Source organism: Akebia trifoliata, chromosome 8 (assembly GCF_017979445.1).
Source record: "Akebia trifoliata isolate Shusen 1 chromosome 8, ASM1797944v1, whole genome shotgun sequence".
Taxonomy (NCBI): domain Eukaryota; kingdom Viridiplantae; phylum Streptophyta; class Magnoliopsida; order Ranunculales; family Lardizabalaceae; genus Akebia; species Akebia trifoliata.
This window is the reverse complement of record NC_141382.1, coordinates 2,461,781-2,488,326: the sequence shown is the minus strand read 5'-3', so window position 1 is coordinate 2,488,326 and position 26,546 is coordinate 2,461,781. Positions and strand designations below refer to the sequence as shown.

The 26,546-nt window shown below is 33.8% G+C and overlaps 3 protein-coding genes across 3 annotated transcripts; 2 read left to right on the top strand and 1 right to left on the bottom strand.

Moving 5' to 3' along the window:
* Nucleotides 1-2,219: 2,219 nt before the first annotated feature.
* On the bottom strand, nucleotides 2,220-7,964 carry LOC147395419 (GDSL esterase/lipase At5g22810-like). The gene is made up of 5 exons (XM_086451560.1): nucleotides 7,648-7,964; nucleotides 7,407-7,537; nucleotides 4,062-4,295; nucleotides 3,118-3,373; nucleotides 2,220-2,639 (listed from the first exon to the last, which is right to left on the bottom strand). The coding sequence occupies exons 1-5, from the start codon at nucleotides 7,889-7,891 to the stop codon at nucleotides 2,446-2,448; spliced, it is 1,059 nt and encodes a 352-aa protein (XP_086307686.1). The 5' UTR covers nucleotides 7,892-7,964; the 3' UTR covers nucleotides 2,220-2,445.
* A 4,450-nt stretch (nucleotides 7,965-12,414) lies between these two features.
* On the top strand, nucleotides 12,415-13,289 carry LOC147395418 (CHUP1-like protein). The gene has a single exon (XM_086452484.1). It carries the CDS (start codon nucleotides 12,501-12,503, stop codon nucleotides 13,287-13,289), a length of 789 nt encoding a protein of 262 aa, XP_086308610.1. The 5' UTR covers nucleotides 12,415-12,500.
* A 2,668-nt stretch (nucleotides 13,290-15,957) lies between these two features.
* On the top strand, nucleotides 15,958-21,153 carry LOC147395417 (FKBP-like peptidyl-prolyl cis-trans isomerase family protein). The gene is made up of 10 exons (XM_086451681.1): nucleotides 15,958-16,202; nucleotides 16,305-16,436; nucleotides 17,266-17,321; nucleotides 17,427-17,482; nucleotides 17,680-17,737; nucleotides 18,356-18,430; nucleotides 19,328-19,417; nucleotides 20,138-20,215; nucleotides 20,747-20,787; nucleotides 20,899-21,153. The coding sequence occupies exons 1-10, from the start codon at nucleotides 16,115-16,117 to the stop codon at nucleotides 20,924-20,926; spliced, it is 702 nt and encodes a 233-aa protein (XP_086307807.1). The 5' UTR covers nucleotides 15,958-16,114; the 3' UTR covers nucleotides 20,927-21,153.
* The last annotated feature ends 5,393 nt before the right edge of the window (nucleotides 21,154-26,546 follow it).

Here is a 26,546-nt window from a genome sequence, read left to right as displayed (position 1 = left end):
GGTAATGGAGCTCGCACAAGTCGAGAAGATGGGTTTTACCGAGAGAGAGAGAGAGAGAGAGAGAGAGAGAGAGAGAGAGTATGTACCTGGATGACGCCGGCCGGAGAAGACGGTGGGTTATGGAGCTCGCAGCCTCGCACAGGCCATACCCTCCATTACCGACTGATTCTGCATTTCAGATGGAGGTTGGGGAGAAGATGACTTTATAAGTTAAGTTTTGTTATGAAACAGAAATACAAATCACCATGTATATATGTGTTAAAGTTTTGTTGTAAAACATAAACACACGATATACATATTCTTATCGGAGCGGATATTATCGAATCGGATATCGCAATATCCGAATTCGTATCCGAAACTCATTCGAATGTTAAATTGACATCCGAATCCGAATTCGATATCCGAAATTTTCGGATAATATCCGATTTTTCGAATTCGAATTCGAATTTGGATTCGGATTTCGACTATCCATTGACACCCCTAGTTGGAATGCCAATGTGGTGATTCACATGGACCCAACAACCTTTGATAAGATTTGAAATCTTACTAGGTAGTCACATTAACCTACACTATCATCTTTATATTTTAATTGTATTTCTATTCAAACAAAAACTTAGTTTCTGTTTAAAAAAATTGCTACTGTGGTAGCCTGGCATAGGATGGTTGTATGCCGATTAGCTCAGTTGAAAGGGTAATTATAAAAGCAACCCCCAAATTAATAAGGACCCCACACCATAGTTAAATTGTTTTATCTTATATGGATTAAAAATTTTGGAATGAACTGATTTTTGGTTTTCAAGAAGTATAAAAGATATTTGACTTGGGATACCCATTTCTCACTTTTATTTTATTTTTTTACACCACAGATTTATTATTTGATTTGGGATATTGGCGCCTATAAGTATAAAAAAAAAAAAAAAAAAAAAAAAATTGGTGTGGCAATATAAATTATTGATTCAAACTTTAGTTGTTTTTTAGTCCAATGATTTATTTTGATAGTCCAACCATCTTGTCCTTGTTGTACAACGTTTTCTTTTAGTTTTGGATGGCTAATGATGATTTATCAATATAATATAAGGTAAAAGTCAGATTAGAAGTCTTGTTTATATTAAAATTATTGTAAGAAACGTTTTCATTGTGCTTCATTTTCTTCTTAATCTGCTAATAAAATTTTATTAATTTTCTTATAGAATTATTTCAAGAACATGTTTTTAGGTTGGAGATAGCTGTCTTCTTCTCCATTATTTGTGGCTAATAATTTCCTAGGGTTCAACACAAGATTTTAGATAATCAAACATGTCTTTTTCTTTAGGGGAATCCTTAGATATCAATGTCATTTGGAAATCTTAGGGAATATCCTCCTACAATTTGCCCCAAAAAAAAAAAAAAAAAAAATTTTGATAAATGCCCATAATAATTATGATGAAAAGGAAATCTTTAAATAATATATTTAATTTGGAATCACAAATCTGAATCAAAGAACTGGCCCAGATGCAGATGGGGAACACATCAGTACTATAAGAAGTATTTATTGAATTTTGTAGATAAAGTACCCATGATGTTGGCTTGGTTTTAATGAATCTTCCTCCATTATTGGAAAACTCCAAGGCTTTCCACATAAACACAGTTACATCCACCACCCAAAACGTCCCCACAACAAACAGATTGTTATCATACTTGTGATCGGTTTTGGATTAATCTAATAAGAATTGAATCAGATTTTCGCTGGATCAATTATTATTTTTTGGATAAGAATATTGGGGATTTGATAACGATTGGATCAGGAACTAATAAGATCAAATCCAATTTATTGATATATAAAGAACAATGTTTTGATATATAACGTTTGTCCTATATGACTTAAAAGTGCCAGATTGGAATGATTTTCATGAGGAGGATCTCCTCACCATAAAGATCACCCTCACGAAATTTTGTCTCCCGACATTTACCTAACTTTGTCAATCGAACCGGACCTATATATAACATATAGATAAATTTCAAATATTTAAATATAATAAATATGTAATATAATAATTGAAACATGATTGATTGAAAAGAACTCTTTTCGGATTGAAATGGATCGATTCCAAATGGTAATCAAGTCCAAGAAGGATTTTTTTTACTCTTAAAATTTTGAAATCTTTTGATTTTATTGATAAGAAATTTGAAAAATTGGTGTGACAATAATATATTTATATTTAATTTCTTGAAAGTGATAATGACATTGAGATCTTAGTAGTTCTTATTCATAAAAGTACCAAAGTATATTAAAGTCTACAAAATAGAAAGTCGCTAAAGCCTAAGCGACCCTCAAACATTATTACATGATGAAGCAACCTAATTAGCTCTCAACCACCAAAACCTTTCTATATATTTCTGCTCTATCTATATTAGATAAAACAATAGTGGGAGGTAGAGAGATGATCTAGTGTGATAGGGTGTTGCTTAAGAGATGAGTGAGATGCCCTGGATAAGAAGATCATCAGATAAGACCTTGTTTGTGGCCTCGGTTGGATGGAATCCGTCCCAAAACACGTACTCTGTAGCATTGTTGCATGTCCCTACTGACCTGGAATTGCAAAGTATCGATGTCTCGAGTATCCCTATACCACAACATGCCCTCCTTGACTCGAAAAACCCTATATCACATTATCAATTCTCCAAAATAAATATCATCATTTGCCTTAAACTTGTAAAAGATCATCATTTGATCATTCAAATGATGAAGAAGTATACACTAATAAGTTTCGTCTCGTTCATGGATGAGACAACTTGTCTTGGAGGAAATAAACCATTTAACTCGTTATACAATTATTTATTTATATATTTTATAAAAATAATTATAATTAATTTTTTTATAAAATAAAGTAGGCTAGAAGATGTTTAATCATAAAATCGTATTTTATTTGTATAATATATATTTAAATTTAAAAAAAAAATTATTTTAATTAAAATATAAAAAATCTTAGTTGATTTGGATGAATTTTACTGACTCGTCCAAGATTTTCAAAATATTGTCCAAGTCCTCTTGTTTGTCTAATAAGATTTTGCACATGTGACATGCCTTGTTTATCTGTCTCGTTCATGGACGATACCAAGATTTAAAACCATGCTTACCACTATCTGAAGGCTTGGTGATGAGGTCATAAAGAGGCTGGTAGATGTCGAAGACAACCAATTTAAGGTCAGGACGTTCACTTTGCAAGCTTTGAGCTGTGTCATTTAGTTTGTTGTTGAATGACACGGTGTCTTGGTTTAATCTTCCCACACATTGGTTGCTTCCGGCACCAAACAGGGTGATGGCAGCCGGCAAGCATCCAAGTGGTGGCAACGACGTCACCCCGATCCTCCTCGCTCCCAACCCATATAGATTCTGTCGATCAAAAATTTTTGTCTCAAGGTTAATCATATGAGAAACTAGTACTTAGGCCACTTCATACCAAGACATTCTGATTTTGTCTGGAATCGCAATAAAAAGAATTAAAAGTCCAGCTAACTTGATTAACTTAGTCAAGTTTCAAGGTTCTGTTTGGATACAAAGTAGAAAGTAGAAAGTAGAAAGCAACTGTCAAAGAAAGAAATTTTTTAGGAAGTATAAAGTTTTTAATTTTTATTTTTTAAATTAAGATTTTTTTTAAAATCTTTTTTAAAGTAAGAAACTTTATAAAATTCCCATGTAAGTGCACTTCTTTCGAATTCTGAAAATGGTAAAATACATAGGATTGTCAACTTTGCCCCAGTGTGGCAAGGCCATTATGGCCTGTAGGGACATGAATCGGTTTTGGATTGGCGAGTTGGACCCCTTGGGTGCCAAAAATTTTGGTAAATCAGCCCATTTTTGTTTTTGATTGGTGAACCTGTTTTCGATGAGTTCATCAACTCGGTGTTGACAAGTTTTGAACCAGGTCTGTGATCACCCAAAGACTTTACCAACTAAGCTAGTTGGAGCCTGACGTTTTTTTTTTTCTACTTTCTTCTTTTTTTTACTATTATTATTGTAGTATAAAGTAACAATACAGTCTACAAAGAGTATTAATGGTGTAGTAGAGGAGAGAGGAGACCTGGATTAAATCAGAGAAGGATTGCATGAGAACGTCTGAGAACCTATCAGGTGTATAGGCTCTGTTGAGAATAGGATTGATGTAATAGTTCTGAATAAAGTCACTGCTCCCAGCACCAACTAAGTAAATTGAACCTGATATTATTGATGAAGCATTGGTTTGCCCTGCAATATTGTTCAACTTTGTTTGGTACTCCTTGAAGTACTGTAGCTGTCGTTTCAATGAAATAGCACCCTATACGTATAACCAACATCATAAAATCCAATCAAATTAAATTTTCATAATCTATAATGAAATTCTTCCAATAATAAGATGACAAATTAAGTAAATTTATTATAATCAGAAAATAACGACGTATCTTGGTATGAAGTATTTTAATATCTTACGAGACATAATAACTTTGTGATAAATTATCAGAATGAACATTATGATATTTCTTTTGAAAGTTAAGACTAAATTATTAATTTCAATAAGCATCTCGAAAATAGGTAGTCTTCGGGGGGGTCAATTTCAATCCAAACATGAAATTTACTATTTTATAATATTAAATTCGACAGATCTTAGTGTCAAATTTACCTATTTTATCACATAGAATTTGTAATTTTTATTCTACTATTTTAACCGATTTCTAGGATTTTGAAAGTGGGAGTGGATCTCCTTTTGCGTGTTTTCCCTATAGTAGCTTGTAGCACATTTTCCATAGCCGATAGATCGCCACGTTAAAATAAAATAACAACTCAATCCTCTGAACAACATGGCCAAGTTCAAATCCACAATAAATAAATAATTCAAAAAACAAAATTTGTTTTTGTATGATGAAAGCTTTGAAAATGGACAACCACTTAACTCTGAAATTTAAACAATTGAATTTTGTTGTCTCATCGATTTGGCAAGCCATCAACCGTCGTAAAAGGCTATAGGAAGCCACAAGAAAAAGCTCTCGAAAGGATCATTCCCTCCCAAAGTCTGATTCAGATAGGAATATCTTATTTAATTTACATTTTTTTAACTCTTGAGTCAAGATAATATGACTCGTCAGGTGGCATACTCAAATGACTATGACGTGATAAGTTTGTAGGGGCGGAGTCAGGATTTTCTTATAGTGGGGGCAAATTATAGTTAATTGTATAGTGAAGATAAATGGTTTTAGGGAGAAATTAAGAGGTTTTTAGTTAGAAATTGAAGAAAATGATATTTAGGTCATTTCCAATTAACATTTGAGGTCCTAGTCAAGAAGCAATGTCATCAACAAAAAATTGAAGAGGTGAGGGAGTGGGGACAAATGGGACATGTAATTTGTTGAAAATATAAGGGTGTCTCAAAGTTCTATGGGGACAAATGAGGCATGTTATTTATATTTTCAAATAAAAGTTTAGCCTCACATTGAGGCTCCCATCAAACAGACGGTTAAGATGATATAGGTTTTCAAGAAAAATGTACCCCTAGAAAAAAAAAATTTGTATTGGTTCCTAGGCGATTAGTATTGATTTTTAAGAAATATTCGTTATTCATCTTATCTCAATTGTTTGTTTGAGGGAGGAGTTGGAATTTAGCATTTTGAAAAATAATAAAATGAAAAATGAAAGTGATGTAATTGTCCATAGGTGGATTTGTGGCTTATAATCCAAGACATTAAATGTATTTTTGAATGTGTGGTTCAATTCGAATTATCCAACTAATTAAAAAAGTATTCTGGTGAAGTTTATAAAACATTAATAAGATAAAGAAAGTGGTAGAGCCACGATTTTCCTATAGTGGGGGCAAATTATGGTTAGTTGTATGATGAAGATGGATGATTTTAGGGAGAAATTAAGAGGTTTTTAGTTAGAAGTTGAAGAAAATAATATTTGGATCATTTCCAATTAATATTTGACAAGTTTCTGTCAAGAAACAATGTCATCAACAAAAAATTGAAGAGGTGCGGGAGTGGAGACAAATGGAGCATGTAATTAGTTGAAATTATAAGGGTGTCTCAAAATTCTGTGGGGGCAAATGGGGAGAGAGGTGAGGGAGTGGGACAAATGGGGCATGTAATTAGTTGAAAATATTGGGGTGTCTCAAAGTTCTATGGGGGTAATTGCCCCCACCAGCTCCTTACTAGCTTCGCCCCTATAAGTTCAGGTACCGTAGATCTAAACACCTTGGGATACACAATTGTACTTCCCCATAAAAAAGTGTATCCCTAAACACACATATCTACAGTTTGTCCACATCATGGAGTCATTTGAGTATGCTCCCCGGATTTGTCCACATCATGGAATCATTTGAGTATGCCACCTTGCAACTCATTTTATCAGGACTCTTAACACTTTGGTAAGTTCTAAAACTCAACTTCAATGTCCATAAAGTCAATGACATATAAACATGAGTCAAATAAAAATATATTAAATTTATAAATATTTAACATATGGTTTCATCATTATAAATAATGAGAAATTATCAAAAAAGACCAAATTTATATTAATTATCTAAAAATATATATTGAATTTTTAAAGAATTTACTAAAACCTTAGACAGTCTAGCGTTTAAGTAACTTACTAGACAGACCATCATTTTAATTACATTGCATTTTACATGAAAACACCAAAAAAAATGTCCCCTCTACCTATTAAGTCTGTTAGGCATTTTCTTCATTCAAATTCATAAAATAACATAAAATGTTGAATTGTCGAGTTTGAGTCAGGGTTGCAACCTGGGCGGGTTGGAATGTATATCCCCAGCTTTGAGCCCAAGTTCATTAGCCTAAGTTCAACCTAAGCTTGAGTTTCTAAACTTGGGTTAGCTTGAGTTTTATTATTTTGGACGGCTTGGGCAGGTTGAGTTCGTTGAATAAATCTAATTTTATTTTGATTAGCAAATATACAATTGATATAAAGAAAAAATTTATATCTTAAATAAGAAATAATTAACAAAATTCTTAAAAAAATAACAACAACAAAAATATATAATTCGTATAAAATATTTATATGTTATTATATTGCCTCGGATTCGGGTTGAGCTCAACCCGAATTAAGGTCGAGTTATTCTAACTCTGGCTCAACTCATGTTCTACATAACTCGACCTAGGCTTGCCCGTTAATCAGGTTGAGTCCGAGTCTATCTCGGGCCAGCCCACCCAAGTTGCAGACCTCAGTTGGACTGTCTAACGAGTTACATAAACGCTGGACAGTCCACTGTCCACCAATTTAAGTTGTTTTGTCGCATGAATTCAAAGTTGTATCATAAGGAATAAGAAAGTGATCTCCTTCATTTATCCAGGCTTAAATTGCATCAAAATCTATAATAAATTTCTGCGTGTGTGTGTGTGTGTGTGTGAGAGAGAGAGAGAGAGAGAGTTTTACTTACATATAGTTGTGCAGTTCTTTCGTAATAACCAGAACCAGCTGAGGCAAAGTTGGCACCAATCAAGAGATTATCCCCTTTGGCTTCATCACCAAGATAAGCAGGTGGGTATGAGCTGAACCCAAGGTTCTCAGCTGTTCTCCATTAAACAACACAAACCCATTAATTAGAGAACACATGTATGCATGGAGATGTAACCAAATAGAAGGAAAAAAAATGAGTTTTTTTTAAAAGATTTTAGTACCAGTGAAGTCTGCAGCTATCTTTCCATTGCAGAATCTCCCTGTTGGAGTATGTGTAACAAAATCTCTCCCATAAGGAGGGAAGTTCGCCTTGACAGTAGTAATGAGTTTGTTGTTGTTGCCAACGTCAAGAACTGAGTCTCCAAAGATGATAAGTCCAGGTACAAGAGGCTGCCCATTTGCCACATAGAAGAAGATTATAACAAGAAGAAGAAAAGTACCCAAGAGAGCTCTTGAAAAACCCATTGTGTGTTTGTGTGTTTTTTATCGCAAGTCACTTGGCTTTGTTTGGGTTGAGGCTAAGAGGGGTATTTAAGGAGACCAACAGTGTAAATGTCATTTATAGTTTATGAAAATTAATAGAAGGTAATTTAGGTAAAAAAACACACATATTTTTAAAGTTTTTTATTGTATCAAATCCAATTTGACAAATCTTATCTGATGGTTAGGTTCTTGAAACAATAAAGGTGGCTAGCATTGCAAGCTAATTTCAGCTAAGAAAACATGTTTGGCACATCTTTAAGTAACTGATTTCTCACCTTTAGTTTAACAGAAAGTGTTGTTACATTTGTCTCAGTTTGAGAGTTTTGTTTTGTTTTTCCGTTTTTTTGGGTCGTGATGATCAGGGTTTTAGTTCATGTAAGACACTCTAAAGAGGGAGAGAAAAGGTGGTGGTTTTAACTTTTTAATAGCAACTCACGTTTTATTTAATGTGACCCTTCTAAGATACTCTCCTTATCTAAACTGAATCTGAGGTCAACTTAAATGATGGTCTATATTAGAAAAGCTCAGGTACATTCACAAATACAGGAAAAATCAACCTGTCTCATACAGGCCCACCTCAAATTCCCTTATGAGAAAATCGATCGATATCATGATCATATATAATTTTCTTCTTTTAGAAGTTTTTAATTGATTTCCAAAAAATTGGGATCGTTCAAACAGCTTTGAATTACCCAATTGGGATAGATTATAGGTGATATCATGGTTTTAAAATTTGTTTTGACATCTCGTCTCATCTGTGAACAAGACCAAATCGTCTAGGACAAGTTTTCCAATACGTTTGAGACATCTCGTTATTGTCCATACGTCTTGTTGTTGGGCGATATTGAGACGACTCAGGCGATACGTCTCGGTCTCAAACAAGTTTTGAAACCATGGGTGATATGGCAAATTAAGGGCTCCTTCCCAGAGTCACTAGTGAGAAAAACAAGTCTGGCAATTGTAAGCATGAGGTATATCTTCATTAGCCTTTCAATTAATTATTGTGGTGGGGAGAAATGGAAAACTATCCGGGATATCGATGGTGATAAGGCCATTTACCCATAACTAAGCCTTTTTCATTTTTTATTTTTCTTTTCAAAACATGTTATTGGGAGATTATTGAGGATGATTTTGTATTGTTGGTAAAAGATTTTTAAGAGAAAGATTATCTGGAAAACTGTTTGAATACTGCCTTGAGGAAGGGGGAGGGGTGGTTTATAAGGTCTTATATGAAATGTTAGCTTCAAGAATTAAATTGATATGGTTATTCCTACTGCGATTGGTCATGAGCATAGGATTTTTGCCAAAAATAGAGACCTGAAGGGAGTTTTGATAGCTAATGAATACATTACTTCTAAGGTCTATTTAGATATATTACATGTAGTTTTGTAAACTAGATTTGAAAAAAGACGATTTTTTAATTTATATCTAGCATTGAACAAATCTTTGCAGTGCTCTGACCGATAAGCAATTGATGCCCGTAGGTCATGAGTTCGATACCCAGTATGAGCATTAATTCCCGAGGGATCACCCACGAGGGTGCACCCTCACTTACCTGGTGCATGTGATATGCGGGTGTTACATGTGCCCTGGGATTAGTCCTTGGACAAGATCAAGGTCTATTGACTGGGCAAAGCACAGATACAGGCCCGGTCCACTGTCTACAGGAATACCCGTTTATCAAAATAAAAAAATAGATCAGAAGACCAATAAAGTTTTCCAGTAGTTCTAGAGAATTAAGATAAGGTGATCCCCTATTCTCCTTCCTTTTTTACATAATAATTGAATCCCAAAAAAACCCGACTCAAGGGCAAAAGAGAAGGAGTGATTTGTCAAGTTTTGTTGTCAGGTGCTCAATGATATTTGGTCTCCAATTTGGTGACCATACCTTGTGTTACGGAAGCATATTCTCACATTCATATATTAGTTTCCTTGGGTGCCTCCTTAGTCTGTTATATGTAGTCTGTAGCCTTGCCATGAACCTCACTAAAAATAAGGTTTATGGGCTGGTTCCATATCGAATAATGAATTTATTTTTATGGGTAAAGGACTTGAACCCATGACCTCAAAGTTGCTTCGCAATGTGCCAAACCAACTGAGCTATGGGTCTAAGCCCCCCAATAATGAATCCATTGTCTGCGCATGCTTTGGGTCGTGAGGTGGGACAATTTACTTCAAGCTATCTCCGGTTAACTCTAGATATTAAGTATCAAAATAAAGCCATTTGGGATTTCTAATAAAAACATTTAGTAGTTATTTAGGATCGTGGAAGTTCGTATTCTTATTCTTATTTTTAGAATCAAATTAACTTTGATTAAAAGTATTCTATCGATTCAAAATATTTTCTTTGTTTATTTTCTATTCAGGAGTATATATCAAAAATAAATTGACAAATTAATCTATGACTTCCTATGGAACAACAAGGACATATTAAGGTACATTTGATAGGCTGGAAGATTGTTTGATCCTCTTAAGGCCCTAAAAAGAATAATGGATTGGGTATATTCATTACTTTCATATATGAATATTTTGTTCAATAAATGGTTATGGAGAGATTTTGGTTAATTTCGGACGTTATAACCTGTGGAGTATGATTCAGGCTAAATAAGATAGTGGAACTTTAGTTTGGGAGAGTGGATTTGTAAGATCATTTCATGGATGTAGTGCTTAGAAGATCGTATAGTTTGAGTTTTCTAAACGGAAAACGAGAGGGAAGATAAAGGTAATAAGATTCGATTTTGGCAAGGTTCTTGTCATGGTGATTTCCCTACCCTCCATCTGCTACAATTTTATGGACCGATTCGTGTTGACGATCAGGTGCATGGGTGGATTTATAGTGGGGGCACTTGCCCCCACAATTTGTTTTAAAAATTACATTGTCCTCTTGATAATTTGATATATTTTGAGTTTGCCCCCTTGTTGCCCTTTTGAAATTTTTGGCAGTTGCCTTCACCCCAACTGATGACAATGTACCTTGACTTAGGTCTTCTCTATAGAATAGTGAGAAAAAACCTTAAATGTCCTTTTCTTCAACCTCTAACAAAAATCCTTGAATTTTCCCATAAAATCCAGTCATCTTCATGTTCTTCAACCTTATGGGGCCTCTTTTGACAGGGGAATCCTAGTTCCACCCTTAAATAGGTGGTCCATTGTATTATCTCTGTCTTAAGCTGGCTCATGTGGTCTCGTTTTTTCCTTTTTGTTTTCTTTACCTTTTCGAGTTTTTTTTTTTTTTTCTTTAAATTTGAATTTGCTTTATTGTCTTTCTATATAAAAGAAGACTACATTAGTCTTCCGTCGAACGGATTTATCTAAATTTTTCGTGGTGCACACATTTTGAAAAGAAGATGATTTAAAAAAGGATCAAGATCCAAAATGATGTCTATGTGGCACATTTTGATTAGACGATAAAACATACCGGGCACCTAAACATGTCATTTTCTACATAGCACCTAGAACAATGTATTTTTTTCTCGAACCAAAAAGTGCCATGTAGACACCATTTATTGCTTAGGAACAAGACACCGTTTTGGATCATGACTCATTAAAAAAAATGGATTCTTGAACATTGGATCAGGATAAAAGATCTTTTATGAGCTATAATATTCAATCCTCAACAATGAATTAATTTGATAGATTCAATATTGTTATTCATGATATTTATCATATATCATCATATGATATTAAGAAAACATTGCAATTGAAACAAGATAATAAATCGAAAAACAAACACTAGATGCAATCACACAAAGACTTTACGTGATTCCCTCAAGATTGACGTACCTCCACGGATCACACCGATTCTATTGTGAAGAGAAAACTCGCAGTTACAGATTACTTCCTTTCACCAAAAACGAGAGATACAAATACCCCAATAAACCTAACTATGGTTATACATAATATTTGTGATTACAAAAATACCTTTGGGAATTCATTCGGTGCGAAGGTGTGGCTTGACTTACTGTACGTCCTTGTTGACCAGTACTATCAGGCTCCACAAACCACAACAATCATACAATGCAGTTCATCCCATTGAAATTACAGGAAAAAATTATTTATCATCTTTATGGGATTAAACCTGCACCTCAAATACTATTTGAAATAATAACTTGAGGCTTTACTGACCTAACCAATTTATAGTTTCTTAATTCATTTTTCCATAACCCATACATGTAGATTTTAAATTCGCAACAGCCCATTTTTGTTTTACTAATTTGGATAGAAAACTTGAGCTTCAGGCCTTCAGCCCAACTTTCCATGAGGCTTTACTCACTTAAAACTAATATTTATATTAAATTTCCAAAACAGTCTTATTTAAAATTATTAGTTATTTTAAGGAGAAGGGAAAACTTGAGACTTCACCTCAACACCTCACGTGTGGGATTTGAAAAGTTGTTACAAGAACAACAAAGAATCAGATTCCCAACGTTATGAGGAGAATGAAAAGAACTATAAGTCATCAAAAAGCAAAATACCACTTTTTCTAGGCAAAGGAAATCCAAAGAAAGAGACAATCAAAGATCTTAAATTCATCTCAACTGTATATTGATGAGTTATTGATCATCAAAATCAATATAAAAAAATTCAAAATATGGAAGGTAGTGGGAAAAAATCAGAAATGGTGAAGCCCATCCTTCTAAAAGCTGGTATCCCTTTAGCTATTTCTTTAGCTGGTTTCATATACTCTATGATCATAAGTAGAAGAAAATTAGATATCAATAGTTCATCACATGAAACTTATTCTCAAGAAGAATCTAGAGATCAAGAGGGCCTTCATGGCCCCGATTCAAATACCCATGTCATGGATTCCTTAGTTAGCTTGAAAAATCGAGATAAATTTGAATTGGAAGAAGAGATTTTAGGCCTAAAGTGCATGATCAGTGCTCTTCAAGATAGGGAGCAGGAGTTCAAGACGAGATTTCTTCGATTTCGTGACTTGAAAGCGCGGGAGTTGGTTCTCATGGAGTATCAGAATATGTTGGTATTGGAAATTGCTCATGTCGAATTCTTGGGTACGATGGTTGAGTCCATGGAAGAGGACAAGAGGAGGTTTGAGGGTATGGTAGTCAAATTCTTGAGAGTTGTTGAACAACTTAAGTTTACGAGATCAGAGAATGGAGTACTTCAAGTGAAGGTAAAGAAGCTTTTGAGAACGACAAGAGAGCGTTCTCATGTTGTTCATCGATGGGCTTTGATGCTGCGAGCTAGAGAAGATGAGATTTTGAGAAGTAAGGAAGAGTTGGAAGAGAAGGAACAAGTGATTAAGGAATTAGAAGATGAGATTATGGAGCTAAAGAGAATTATTGATCAATTGCAAGAAGAGAAGAATGAATTGGTAGAGAAACTAGAGATGGGATTCAAAATTAAAGTTCAACAATAACAATCAAGTTCATAACTTACAAAAAAACAAAAAAAATACAAATCGAGTTCATCCACTGGGGACAAGAGCTAATGAGGGAAGGCAAGGAAGAGCAAACAGAATATGACTTAGATGGTTTGTCAAGGGTCACCGAGAATGGTGTACCTTCTATGACCATAACGACGATGAGCCATAAAAAGGTAAAATTATTTCACAAGCTGAGAAGATGGGTGAAGGGGAATAAGGATCAGCTTTCGGATGGAGCAGTGGAACATATCGATGCAAGGAAGTCGTGTTTCAGTGCATAAGTATAAATGGTACATTGAACTAAATTAAGATTAAATCCCATATGTAATTCCTTTTTCAACAAATAAATAAATAAAAACAATTGGAATTTTACGAAAGATTCAAGTAAAATAGATAAAATTGTTCAGTTTTATATGAATTTGATATGTTTGGGCGTCGATGAAGATTTTATAATCAATATTATAATTTCATGAGATATGCCCCATAGTCCCAAATCACACAAATTCACCAGTAATAAACAAGAGCAGAAGTATCTCAATAGTACTCTCAAGGAGGCAAAGTAAAAGAACTTGGTATGAAGAAAATTTACTGACAAGAAAGAACAAATTAGACCCTTATTAAGGGTTAAGGATAGCTTCCAATATTTGGAAGAGATTGTTAGAATCAGCAAGATTGCTATCTTGGTTTCTTTACTCTATGACATTTCTTTTTTCTATACTTCTAAAGGACAAGTTTTCTTTCGATGATCCGAGTACCCATTTGAACTATATGGTTCAATATATGAATTTCATTAGCCAAGATATTTCAATGCTTTAATTCTGTTTAGTTTATTCATGAAATCAAGTGTCTAAACCCACCTTTTTGATCTTCTTCCGTCACTTTTCTTCTTGTGTCATATTCATTTTGGGTGTGTTGCTTCACCAATTTACATAATTTAAATTCAAATTCAGATGAAATAACAAACAAGGGGGAAGAAAAAAATACATCGGTTATAATATTTTTGTCACGGCCTCGTCGGTGCTTCATTGTCTTGACGTGAAAAGGATTGTGAAGACCAAGAGGTCAAAGTGGAGCCGTTGCTTGGCAAGGTGAAATGACAAGGAGGAGTGTGATTAGTCTCACATCAAACAAGAGAACGTTTAGATCCTAGTCTATAGAAACAAATCAAAATCTACATAATACATGTTTTAAAGTCGTGCAGACTTCAGCCCAAAGCAGATAATATTACATTATTGTAAGCTTGGGATGTTATAATTTTAATACACACGAGTGAAAAATGAAAAATGTAAATCACATACAACATAACATTAGAAGCCCCAATGAATCTAATAGATTTGATATAGTCCATTCAATGAAATTACATAAATTCAGGAATGTGTCTTAGTTAAGATTAACTAATGAGGGAAGTGTTCAAAACCTAAAATATGGATTTAAATTTTCCCATTGAGTTCATGCAAATAGTTATGATCCATCATAAATTGGATGGTTGATAGTGATCCCATGTCTTTGATCTCTTACCCAAAGCAGCCTTTTTAACATCTTTTGGTGGGCTTGACTTGTCTCTATGTATGTGTGCTAATATTTTTTGAGATATTATATTACCAATCCATACTTCAAAAGACCGGTCTATTGGAGAGAGGGAGAATTATAAATGTAAGAGGGTCATGGGATTTAATTGGGATATGACACAGTCAAGAGTGGCAGAAAATATACACTCAAAACTCTCTCTCATCCATAAGGGTGGAAAGAATCGAACCCATGACCTACACAAACCTAGTGCTTTGATACCTTGTTAGTCGACCAACTACTCGAAAAGATCGATATGTTGAAGATAGGAAAAACTATGAATATAAGCGGGTCACAAGACTTACTAGGGTATGACACACCCAAGAGTGGAGGAAAATATATGCCACTCTAAAAGAGCTCACCTTATTCTATCTGAGAGATTCTACTTGCACACGAATTTGTAATTACAACACACTAATCCTTCTAACATTATATATGGTTTGATGTGTTTATAAGTAAAAGTTGGAGCGTTAATCGGAGCTCTCTTCTTTTTTGTCTTTTGCAGAGTGGGAAAATTTTAAAACAAAGTAATGGAACGGAGACCTTCTGAAATAGGGTAATTTGGAGGTATCCTCTTCCTTCTTTTTTTTTTTTTTTTTTTTTTTTTTGAAAATATACTTCTTGAGTTTCAAATTGATGCATGCCCCCTTGATTTCCGTCTTGCACGAGAGACTAATGTAAGTGACCAAAACACCCACATCTTCAACCTCATGATAAAAATCCTTGATTTTTTTCTTTTAATTTCCAAAATCCATTGCGTTTGACAACTACGATAAATTTTGTTGAAAACCTCTTCAAGCTTCTTTTCATCATCTTGGCACAAAAAAAAATGTGATTTTTTCTAACAAAATTTTATCTTGTTCTTGATGTTTTTAATAGTTCAAAGAGAAGGAGATAGAAGACAAAGCCATTCAGTAACTTTGTGTTTACCGCTCGATAAAGATCAATGTCAAGGTATGTCATCATTCTATTAAAATAGGGAGGTATTTCTAATTTTCACAAAAATCTAGAGGGATTCTTCAAATATTCAAAATTATCTGACCTTTTAAATGATAAATATTGTCAAGCTGTAGAACCTTTAAAACTAAAAATCGCAGTTGAAGTTTGGAACTTTGGAAATGTGGATGAGATAGGAAATGTTATCCATTTGTTTCTCAAGTCTCTAACCAACTAAACTAACAAAACCATTTCTCTTTCCCCACCTTCTTCTTCTTCTTCTTCTTCTTGTAACTGTCACTCCAACTGACAAATCCATGGAACTCTCTCTCCTCCCTTACCAGCAACAACACCAACTCTCCTCATCCTTCCATGAGTCTCTCTGCGTCTTCACTCCAACCATAAGTACACACACTCACCATCCAAATCCTTCTCTGCTTCTCATTTTCTTCTTTCTTTCTTTTGGGTTTTCTTTGATCCAATCTATAAACTTATTTGAATCCACAGGAAAGAGACCCACCAATCGAAACTCATTAATGGTGCCCTGTAGATGCTCCTCTAATGTTCCACCAACAACCCCTGCTCCACCTCTGCATTCTCAAGGAAGGAGGGCATTCATGGGTTTTTGTCTTACAGCAGGTCAAACTCTTTGATCCGTTTTATCTCTTTTGATAGATACCCATTTAATCTGAATGACTTAATTAGGTTTGGGTTTGATTATATCTTGCAAATCTCTAAAAATTACATTTTGGGTTAAATTTGAGGTTTACTCCACTTGACCCAATTTGATTAGTTATTCGGATTAGTCCATCTTCCTCGATAGATTCCAATTTCCATCTCTGGAAGATTGATGGGGTTTTGGCAATAGTGGGGTTTATATTCATTGTAGTGGTGTTTAACAGAGAAGCTTCAGAAGTATTGGTAGTTTTAATGTTTTATTTAGTTCCCAAAATATGGGGTTAGAATCAATTAGTGTAGTTATCAAGGCTGAATTCAAGGATTTGGGTAGCCTAATTCCTCAGTTAAATCAAATCAAATTTGATCTAGCAGGTTTTTGGAGTGAGACTATATCTAGTGGTGGATGGTGGGTTCCCTTCATGTGTGTCATGTTCATTCCATGGTGCCCAGTATAGGCGTTTATTATCTAACTGATTTGTAGATCAGTATAGTTTTGCATGTTGTTTTAATTACTCTGATCCATGGTTTTAAAACTTGTTTTGACGTCTTGTGTCGTCCAAGAACGACACCAAGTTGACTTGGACAAGTTTTTCGATACGTTTGAGTCATCTCGTTCAACAATGAGAAGAATGAACCATGGTTTTAAATCTCGTTTGATTCGTTTGACTTGTCTATCTCTCTCGTTGGTGGATGATACTGATATGTATCGGACAAGTCATCTTGATCTCGGATGAGATTTAAAACCATGCTCTGATCTTCTGCTGACATTTTAAATTTTACTGCAAATCAGCCGCTGGTGTTTACATTTGCGACGTAGCTGGGGCTGTAAGCACAAGTCGAAGAGCTGTAAGATTTTTTTTATTTTTCAATGAATTTTCTTTACTTCATCGTTGGCATTTCAATTCAATAATTTCCTCTTTATTTTATGACATTTTTTTTAATAATTTGCAGCTTAGATCGGCAAAGATACCTGAGAGTGAATTCACAACCCTTCCTAATGGTTTGAAGTTAGTAAAACACCATAACTCGCTATATACTGTCTAGGGTATCGATGTGTATGCGAACATGACTACTCTTATTGCTTATAACCATCCTTTTAACATATTGCTTAGTTTACTATTCTCTCTATAAGTATGGAAGCATTCTTAAACAGCGAGCCTTCTAAAGGATATCTTTGTTCTGATGGTGGTATCATCTAAATCAGGTATTATGATTTGAAGGTTGGAGGTGGCCTCAAAGCTGTGAAAGGATCACGTGTTGCAGTACGGTTGTGGCCCAGTTAAATTTCAACTGTATCGTTCTAAATTATCATTGATAATATTGGTGCTTAAGATTTATGATTTATGACATAGGGTGCAGTACAACTTTTTTTTTTTTTTTTTGCTTATCGTGGGTATCCTCACACTTCGGGTGAGACTAATCCCACGGTCACACACACCGACCCCTCGGAAAGTCCTACATGCAACTGGTTGAGTCGAGGGTCAACCAGACCCTGGAGGGTGGCCCCAAGGAAGTCATTGCTTTGTGGGATTTTGAACACTTGACCTACCCTTCCTGAGGAGGCAGTACAACTTATATGACTTAAAACCACGATGCTTCTGTCCTGTCAATAGTAGTCTACACTTGTGTTTGCTTCTGTTTAAATTGTATCATGCATGTTCCATGAAATCTCTGGTCACCACTAGAGTGGTAATGCGGGATGAGAGTTGATGTGATTTTGAATAGAGAAACTTTTTCTTCTTGGACATAGAAGTGTTAATTCCAGTGTAAATGCATCTTGAATGTGTTTTTCATGAAGAAAACATTGTTTGAAAATCCAGAAAAAACATTATTTCTCTCTTAGAGTTAACGGATATGTAACGTTATTTGCATTGTTGTAGGTTCATTATGTTGCCAAGTGGAAGGGGGTAACTTTTATGACCAGTAGACAAGGACTTGGAGTCAGTGGTGGAACGGTAAGTCCGAATCAAGGCACTTTCATGCATCCTAGGTTCTTTACATTCTGCTGTGTCTAGAGCCACGTCTTCCGTTTACATTCTATTGAGTCTTCCTCTCGCTATTTTAAAACCTTCAACTTGAATATTTGTTCTAATTGGGGCTGTTATCAGCCTTTGTTGAACATGTCCAAACCCATCTCAGTTGATTCTCTTAGTTTATCTTGTACTGGAGCTACTCCTACATTTTCCTGAATGTGTTCAATTCTAATTTTAGCTTTCCTAGTCTTCTCAATATCCTCATCTCTGCTACACTCAACTAATTAACATGATGCTTCTTGACTTCCCGCCTATTCTGCAATACACCATATTATTCTCATTAAGATTAGGATGACAACCTTCAACTTGTAGTGAGATACATCAACTATAATAACATGTATCTCATGCATCTTAATACTATTCATCGTATTCTCTAACAAGGATATGGAACTATTCTGCAGCCTCACACATGGTCTCACAAGCATGATCTCGTTGTGTTGTATCTTCCTTGAGTGCCATGTATGTGAAGCTGATTTTTGTCTGTTCTCTTGTTTTCTCTGTGCATATAGTCACCCTTATTTGTGTGGTTGCGATCCTTGAATTCAATCCTGATGAGCTGGTTAATTGTTGAAATTATTTTCCAATACAATCAGAGTTAAACCACACAAACATGGACCCCTTACCCATTACCATGTCTTTTTTGGACTTTAGAAGTATCTTGGTTGATTTTGAATAATCCAAGTATCATAGGTGCAATGTGCTTTAGTGCTGTAGGATCTTTGACGTTGTTGTGGTTTTGATTTTGTAGATAAAATATTTTTTTGCCAAGAAGATCCTCTTCTTTTTTTACGTTTATGTGATTGGTCTGTTCCTCTGCAGCCTTATGGATTTGATGTGGGTCAATCTGAGAAAGGTTCCGTGCTTAAAGGATTAGATCTGGGTGTTCAAGGAATGCGGGTGGGAGGCCAGGTGAGACTGCTATCTAGCATGAAATTTCACTATTTCATGAGTATCTAATAAACATTATTAGCATTGATTATGGGTTTAATCTTTTGCAAATTAAATAAGACCAAGGTCCTACATTTACCCTTTAAACCTTGGTACATATATTCTCATTCCAATATCCAATCTCAAGTTATTTGCTCTCCCAAAACTTAATAACTGTAAAAGAAAAGAAATTTTGCAAGTCCTAAAGGTCTCAAGTCATTGTATATAACCATATCATGTGCAAGACATCATCCAGTAAAACCTTTATGTGTCTGTTTGCTTTTACACTTTTATTTGATTGTTCCAAGTTAGCAGAGACTACTAAGACGGTTTAAAGTTTCGAACATTTACAAATGTTTCATATGAAACATTTTAGTTTAGGCTTAAAATCAGAACGAGATATTGACCACAAAACATTCAATGTTTCGGATTGTCTCAGAATGTTTTGGTCAAGATTGTCTTGGTTTTACTCCCAACTGAAGCATTGCCTTGAGATGAGATTTTAAACCTTTGATTAAGACCATAGGTGGTTTGAAAACATGTCTACTACATTGAGCTAACTTTGATGGCTTCTATAAGATCAATTGATTTCTTTCAATCCATGAAGAGGTCTTATAATATGTAAAGTGGGAGCTTGCATGGATAGTTGTCAAGTAACTTGTTGGTACACTTTATCTAGTCTGTAATATGATACTTCCACAGAGATTGCTGATAGTTCCTCCTGAGCTAGCTTATGGAAGTAAAGGAGTCCAGGAGATTCCTCCAAATGCAACAATTGAGGTAACATGTTTATTTACTCAATTTTATTGGAGATTTTCTTGTTGAAGTTGCCAAGTTCATTTATAATTTATGGTTTGAGATTGTGACTGTAATCCTTGTGTCTAAATTACATCCAAGAGAAGAGCTAAAAACCGATGAAAAGATAATATGATGGGTATAGAAGAAAATAAGGGACTTTTTAAGGAAGAACTTAGTCAATGAAGAGAGTAAAACGGGTTTCCTGGAATTCTTAATATTTGAAAAATGCCTCCACCCCATCCAAGAAGATCTAGAAAGGTTAAGCAGAAACTGATACAATCTGATTTTTGGTTTCTTGGATAATTGATGAGTCAATAACCAAATTAACAACATTGTCAAAAATTCTCTCCTTTTAGTATACAATGGCTGAATTGATCATTGTCTCAACCAGATTTTCCAAACTAAATAAAGCTCACATTTACTATCAGATTTTCAGTTATATTCCTTTTTTCCGGGTTTTTTCTTTTGTTTTTTATTTATTTATTTTAAACTTGATTTTCCATGGATGTGCAGTTGGATGTAGAACTACTGGCTATCAAGCAGAGCCCATTTGGGTATGTATGAATGTTGTGCAGTAAATTCAGTTATTAACGGCCTTTGTTTCTAATAGCATCTTCATGTATATCTTTAGGAGTTAATGAGATTTCAATTGTTACTTTGTTCAGGACTTCTGTAAAGCTTGTCGAAGGATGATGGGGTTATCTTTTCTTTCTGCTCCTCAACCACTGTAGGATGCGCATTTTATGTGTCTTGGTTTGTTAATGTGGACAAGGTATGGCTCGTGGCCTATGTAGATTTACTTTTGTTGCGGACCCTCATCTGTTCTACATTTAAGTTGTAAACTCGGATGAGAGTTTTCAAAATTAAAGGATAACATTTATCATAGTAATTAGTGGTAAGTTCCACTATTTTTTAGCTTATATTGCTCCTAGATCTCTCTCATTTCATATTTGCTTCACTACATATTTATGGAAATGTGGTTTGAATTTAGAGCTTAAATGTCGCAGAGATGGGGATGTTGAGATGGATGAGTGGAAAAACTAATTCAAAATTAGAAATGAGCACGTTCGTTAAAATGTAGGGGTAGCCCTAGTAGATGTTTTGTAAGTTAAATATTATAGAAGTGCAAGAGGAAAAAAAGAAAGAAAGAAACGTGTCGACACAAGATGTCCCTTGATAGAATTGAATGGAGGAACAAGATTCGTTTCGTTTGATGTTATTTATGCATATATAGGAACAATTTGGTGCAAGTGAATTTTGCAGTAGTACTTCTGAACAACAGAAATTCGTTTTGAAATGTCAATTCACGAAAGTGCTTAACATAAAATGGTGCATCGGGCTGAAACATCAATTAGAAATAATGTTTTATGAGATTAACCACTTATAACTGTATTTTATTGAGTAAAGACATAGAGTATTTGATGCAAGACCGTCTAGGAAAATTGGTTAACTTGATTTATGTTGCAAAAAAATGCTACCAAACAATATGAAACTTGTAGAGAAAGGGAAAAGAGCGAGAAAACCCCTAAAAACATTATAAGATTCTTAGAAATCACTTCTAAGATTTGGGAATCACTCACTAAGGTTATTTAGACAATCATAATTCAGATTTTATTCATTAGCTTCAAAAAAGAGAACAAAAGATATTATTTATAAGGTCCTATAGGCAGGGCGTCCAAACTTAACAGGGGAAATTACATATTTTTCTTTGACTACTAAAGTGATTAATAAAGGTCAAAAAAGTCTCGTAACTCCCTAACGATTTGACCAAATGCCTTCAAACATTTAAAAATATAAAATAAGACTTAAAAAACATAAAATAATTATTGGACCAACTAAAATGTAAAAAATCAAAATACCATAGACTGCTATAGACAAAAGAAAAAAGACATCACAAGACCCATTTGTTGTAACATACTAAAAGTGATAGTTTTTATTCATATATTGTGTCGCGCAGGCCAAGCCAGGGCTTGGGCTTGGGTTTGGGTCTTACTGGAGGATCTCTTTACTCAAAGTTTCATTGACTTTTTAATTTAATCCTAGCCCTGTGGTGTTAGATTGCTAATGTGGTACCATTTGAGCTCTCAAACCGTTAGATCTAAGTTTCGGTTTCGTTTCTTTAAGGCGCTCCAGACCATTGGAGAAGGTTCTCCAACATTCAGAAATGGGTCATTTAAGACCCACACGTTTTACATTAATCCAATAGACTGTTGGGCTCTTTTAGACCGTTGGCCCAGTGTTTATAAGAGAAGTTGTACCCTAATGTTTGTCATACATAGAAAATAAGTTTTTGGTCTCTTTCTTCCTATTTTCTCTTCTGCTCTACACAGTGTTGTCTTCCATTAAAAGAAAAAAATTGTTGCTTGTACTACTCTTGATTTGATCGAGTTCAACATTGATCTACTACTTTCGAGTGCACGGTTAGCAGAGAGAGTGATTGTTGAATCTTGAAAATCAAATGCTTGAGACTGACTGCACTATGGATTCATTTATGAGAGGACGAACTTGATTTTAAGGACAACAACTTCTCCATGCTTCAATCATCGATAAATTCTTCCAATTTTACCTACTTATACATTTTGCTACTACTTAGGTACTATTTGTTTCAACAACATAGAATCAAAACACAACCAAATATTCAATACTATCTTCATGCTAGATCAAGGTTTGCTTATTAGTTTTCTTATAACTAAAATAAGTCTTCAAAGGTTGTTTAGGATTCTCATCAATATCTCTTAGAATCAAGATGTGAGATCAATGAGTACAAATATTAAACCTCTTTGTAAACATGATGGATCCACAGTTCCACGCAATAGTGACAAAAATAGGTGATTCTTTAAAGGAAAAAAAAATCGTGATTAAATCACGATCTCGTAATTGTTGATTAAATAAATAAAAAATTCAAAACATCACCAATTTTTTGAAAAATTGCTGGTTTTTCAAAAAGAATTATGATTTAAGCGATGATTTTTCAAGAAAAAAAAATACTAATTATCTTTATTTTTTAGTGTTGATTTATTTCAAACTCCACCCATGCTCCAAGCAATTAGCAGTGTAACTCATGTGGACTTAGACCCATAGCTCAGTTGGTTTGACACATTGGTGGGTTCAAGTCTAGTTTACCCCTCAAAAAAAAATTGGAACCGCTCATATGAACATGATTAGTGGGTTTCACCATGAATTAAATATAGTTAAGAACAAAATCCAGTATTGATATATTTAATTTCATAATTTGATGGATTATTTATAAATTAAGGTATCTCAAAAATTGACGTTTTGATGCATTATTTTCTTTTAATTTTTAAAAGAATTGGACCCATAATTCTTCCTAAGAGTTTTATGGAAACAAATATTTGGTGGGAACTTTATTTTTTTTAATACAGAGTTATTTTATTTCCCTAATGTATAGGCTAGTAGTAGACAAGTTTCTTTTTTCTTTTTTTCTTTTTTTTTTTTAAATATAAACCTTTTAAAAATAGTAAAAAAATAATTTGATTAAAATTGTTCGACTATACTTGGAATATATAATAAGAATCTTCTAAAACAAATTGGACTCAAAATACCTTAAAATTCTGATTAAAAGGGTATAAGAAATAAGATTGTAAATATGATCTTTAATTTTTTAAATATCCTTTTAGGTGAGATTAAAACAAAAAATTCAGAATGTATAATAATAATAATAATAAATAGGACTCCTCTATCCTCCTCACAATGAATATTTACATCAAATATCAAATATGGATATTCTTTAAAAGGTCACTTCTTGTCTCATTCAGCCGCCTCAAAGTAAATATTTGTCACCAAAGAAAGAAGTAGAACTATAATCTCATGATGACATACTCCTTTCCATCATTACTGTCCCATCACTTACCTAGTTACTAATGATCGTGTACTCCAAGGAGTTCTATATAACTTCCTTTCTCGTTCTTCTATTTTCACTGGAGAGGTAAAGAGAAAAATAATGTATTTTTGGTTGGAATCATCAAATAGGCAAAAATTATTCAGAAATTTGATAAGAATCGTGATAAGCTGATTACTCCACGTGGCATACTCATTGGATTATTTGACGTGACAAGTTTAGGAACCATAGATCTGTGCTCCTTGGGATATACGATTCCTTTGAGATACACTTTTTTTATGGGGAAGTGCAGTCGCATATCCTGAAGAGTGCAGATCTACGATTCTTGAACTTGTCACATGGGGTAGTCAAGTTATCACAATTCATTTCATAAACCTAGATCTTTGAAAAAAAGAAAGAAAAAAATATTACATAATGGACCTGATATTTGGATTCCTTTCTCAATGACCTAATCTTACAATAATAAAAAATTTGAATCATAAAAAATAGCAACTTCACAACTTTATTTTTAAGTTACATATATTTTTCAACAGGATAACAATTCATTCCAATAATTTGTGACTCATATGATAACAAAAAATGATATACTCATTCACTCACCATCTCCTCTCAACTATGAGCGGAGCCAATATTTTGCCTATGTGGGAGCAGCGAAGAGTATAAAATTTTGTTGTGGGGACAACCATAAGTTCAAAAAAAAAAGTTGCGAAGGCAACTAAAAGTAAAAAAATAAATAAATAAAAATCGTAAGGGGTAATAGTGGTAATTTTTGTATTCGTCGTTAAAATCTTATGCAAATAGCTTACTAATCCATAGACTTTAAAAATTCTTGTGAGGCAAGTGCCCCCACTGTAAATATGCCCCTAGTTTCAACTGTCATTTTGAAAAGTCAAATCCAAAGTATGCGTCTCCAACCTACTATCCATTTCACTCTCTAAAATGGAGAGAGTAAGATTTTCATTATCCATTTTGGCTACTAAGTTTGGACTCTCCATCCTCTATGACTGTTATTTTGAAGTCATTCTGGATTTGATGGGTCTTCAATGCACTAATCGTCTTCATCTTCATTTTGGTTGAATTAAAAAATATTAAAATAATTATATATAATAAATAGAGTGCGTGCCCCTTAGATATCCAACTGACTATCCATAGTAGAATGACTAGCCTTTATAACTAGTCATTTTGAATATTTCCCTTAGAATTATTCTAAAATTGTAATGGTATTATTGAAAAATAGAAAGAAAGGAAAAGCCAATAAAGTTAGAGGAATATTATTGAAAAATGAGACATGAGAAAAAAGAATAAAATTGGAGGAGTATTACTCAGAAGGAGGTAGAAAAAAAATAGGACACAAAGTTAAAAGTTATTCTTGGAAAGGGATGAAAAAAAAGACAATATAGTTAAAATTATTCATCAAGATTAGGGATGGCAATGGGTTCGGTGAAGTGTATATGTGTATCATTAACTCTACGTCCAGATATACATATATGATTTGTTTCCCAATTTTGCTAAGGATATCCATATATGATTATTTATCCAAATTTTAAAAGGATATTTGTATCTTACTTATATACAAATTTCAAGTGGATATTCGAGTCAGACATATATACCTCATTGTGAAGACGATGGAACAACCTTAATTTTGGATCATACATATATCTATTTATGAATTTACTATATTAAACTCGGGTAAACGAATATTCAAATCAAATATGATGCATTTCCATATCCAACCCTAAAAAGTTTTAGATAAAATAATTACGAATAATTTTACCTAAATTCTGGTCGGATAAAAAAATTATACCCATACCAAAAAAATTTGGGTTGGATGAGTCAAATAAAATAAATATTATTCAACCCATTACCAATCCTAATCAAGATGCGTGTAATATTGAATATCCATGAACTTTTGAGAAGACAATTGTTGTTTTTATTATATAGATTATTTTAAATGCATATTACTTATGGGTCTCTTAACTCTTTGTAATCGAAAATAAGATTGACCCAAAATGCATGATTAATAATAATATTGAATGATCAAGCTTTTCTTAAATCGAATTTTTTTTTAAATTCATAGTAATTGAATCCTTTCACTTTGATCATTTCAATCATCCACGATTAAAACTATCTTGGCTCCTTGCCAATAGCTAGACCACAGTCCACATTTGGAAACCACATTGAACCAATTTATTCTATGGTTTAAACATACCCCTCCATTTTTATTTTGAATATATGAGATACACTTGTGTTTTCAAAATAATAAATGACCTCGGCCTACTTCGGAAGACTAATGTAAAACAACATAAATTCCCTCATCTTCAACTTCTATAAAAGTCCTTGATTTTTCCTTCTTTCAATATCTTAAGGTACTTTAAATTTATTGTTTTCAACATTCTCTTGATTTGAAAACTCTTTATAAATTATTTTTTTTTCAAATTTCAATCACCTTTACTT

Bases quoted from the DNA above. Each gene is read 5' to 3' on its own strand.
- LOC147395419 (XM_086451560.1), bottom strand. From the start codon at position 7,891: ATGGGTTTTTCAAGAGCTCTCTTGGGTACTTTTCTTCTTCTTGTTATA. The intron at 3,374-4,061 runs GTCTCCTCTCTC...TTTGATCGACAG, and splicing joins CCTTCTCTGATTTAATCCAG to AATCTATATGGGTTGGGAGC. The intron at 2,640-3,117 runs GTAAGCATGGTT...AATGTGATATAG, and splicing joins CACCAAGCCTTCAGATAGTG to GGTTTTTCGAGTCAAGGAGG.
- LOC147395418 (XM_086452484.1), top strand. From the start codon at position 12,501: ATGGAAGGTAGTGGGAAAAAATCAGAAATGGTGAAGCCCATCCTTCTA.
- LOC147395417 (XM_086451681.1), top strand. From the start codon at position 16,115: ATGGAACTCTCTCTCCTCCCTTACCAGCAACAACACCAACTCTCCTCA. The intron at 16,203-16,304 runs GTACACACACTC...TTGAATCCACAG, and splicing joins CGTCTTCACTCCAACCATAA to GAAAGAGACCCACCAATCGA. The intron at 19,418-20,137 runs GTGAGACTGCTA...ATACTTCCACAG, and splicing joins GAATGCGGGTGGGAGGCCAG to AGATTGCTGATAGTTCCTCC.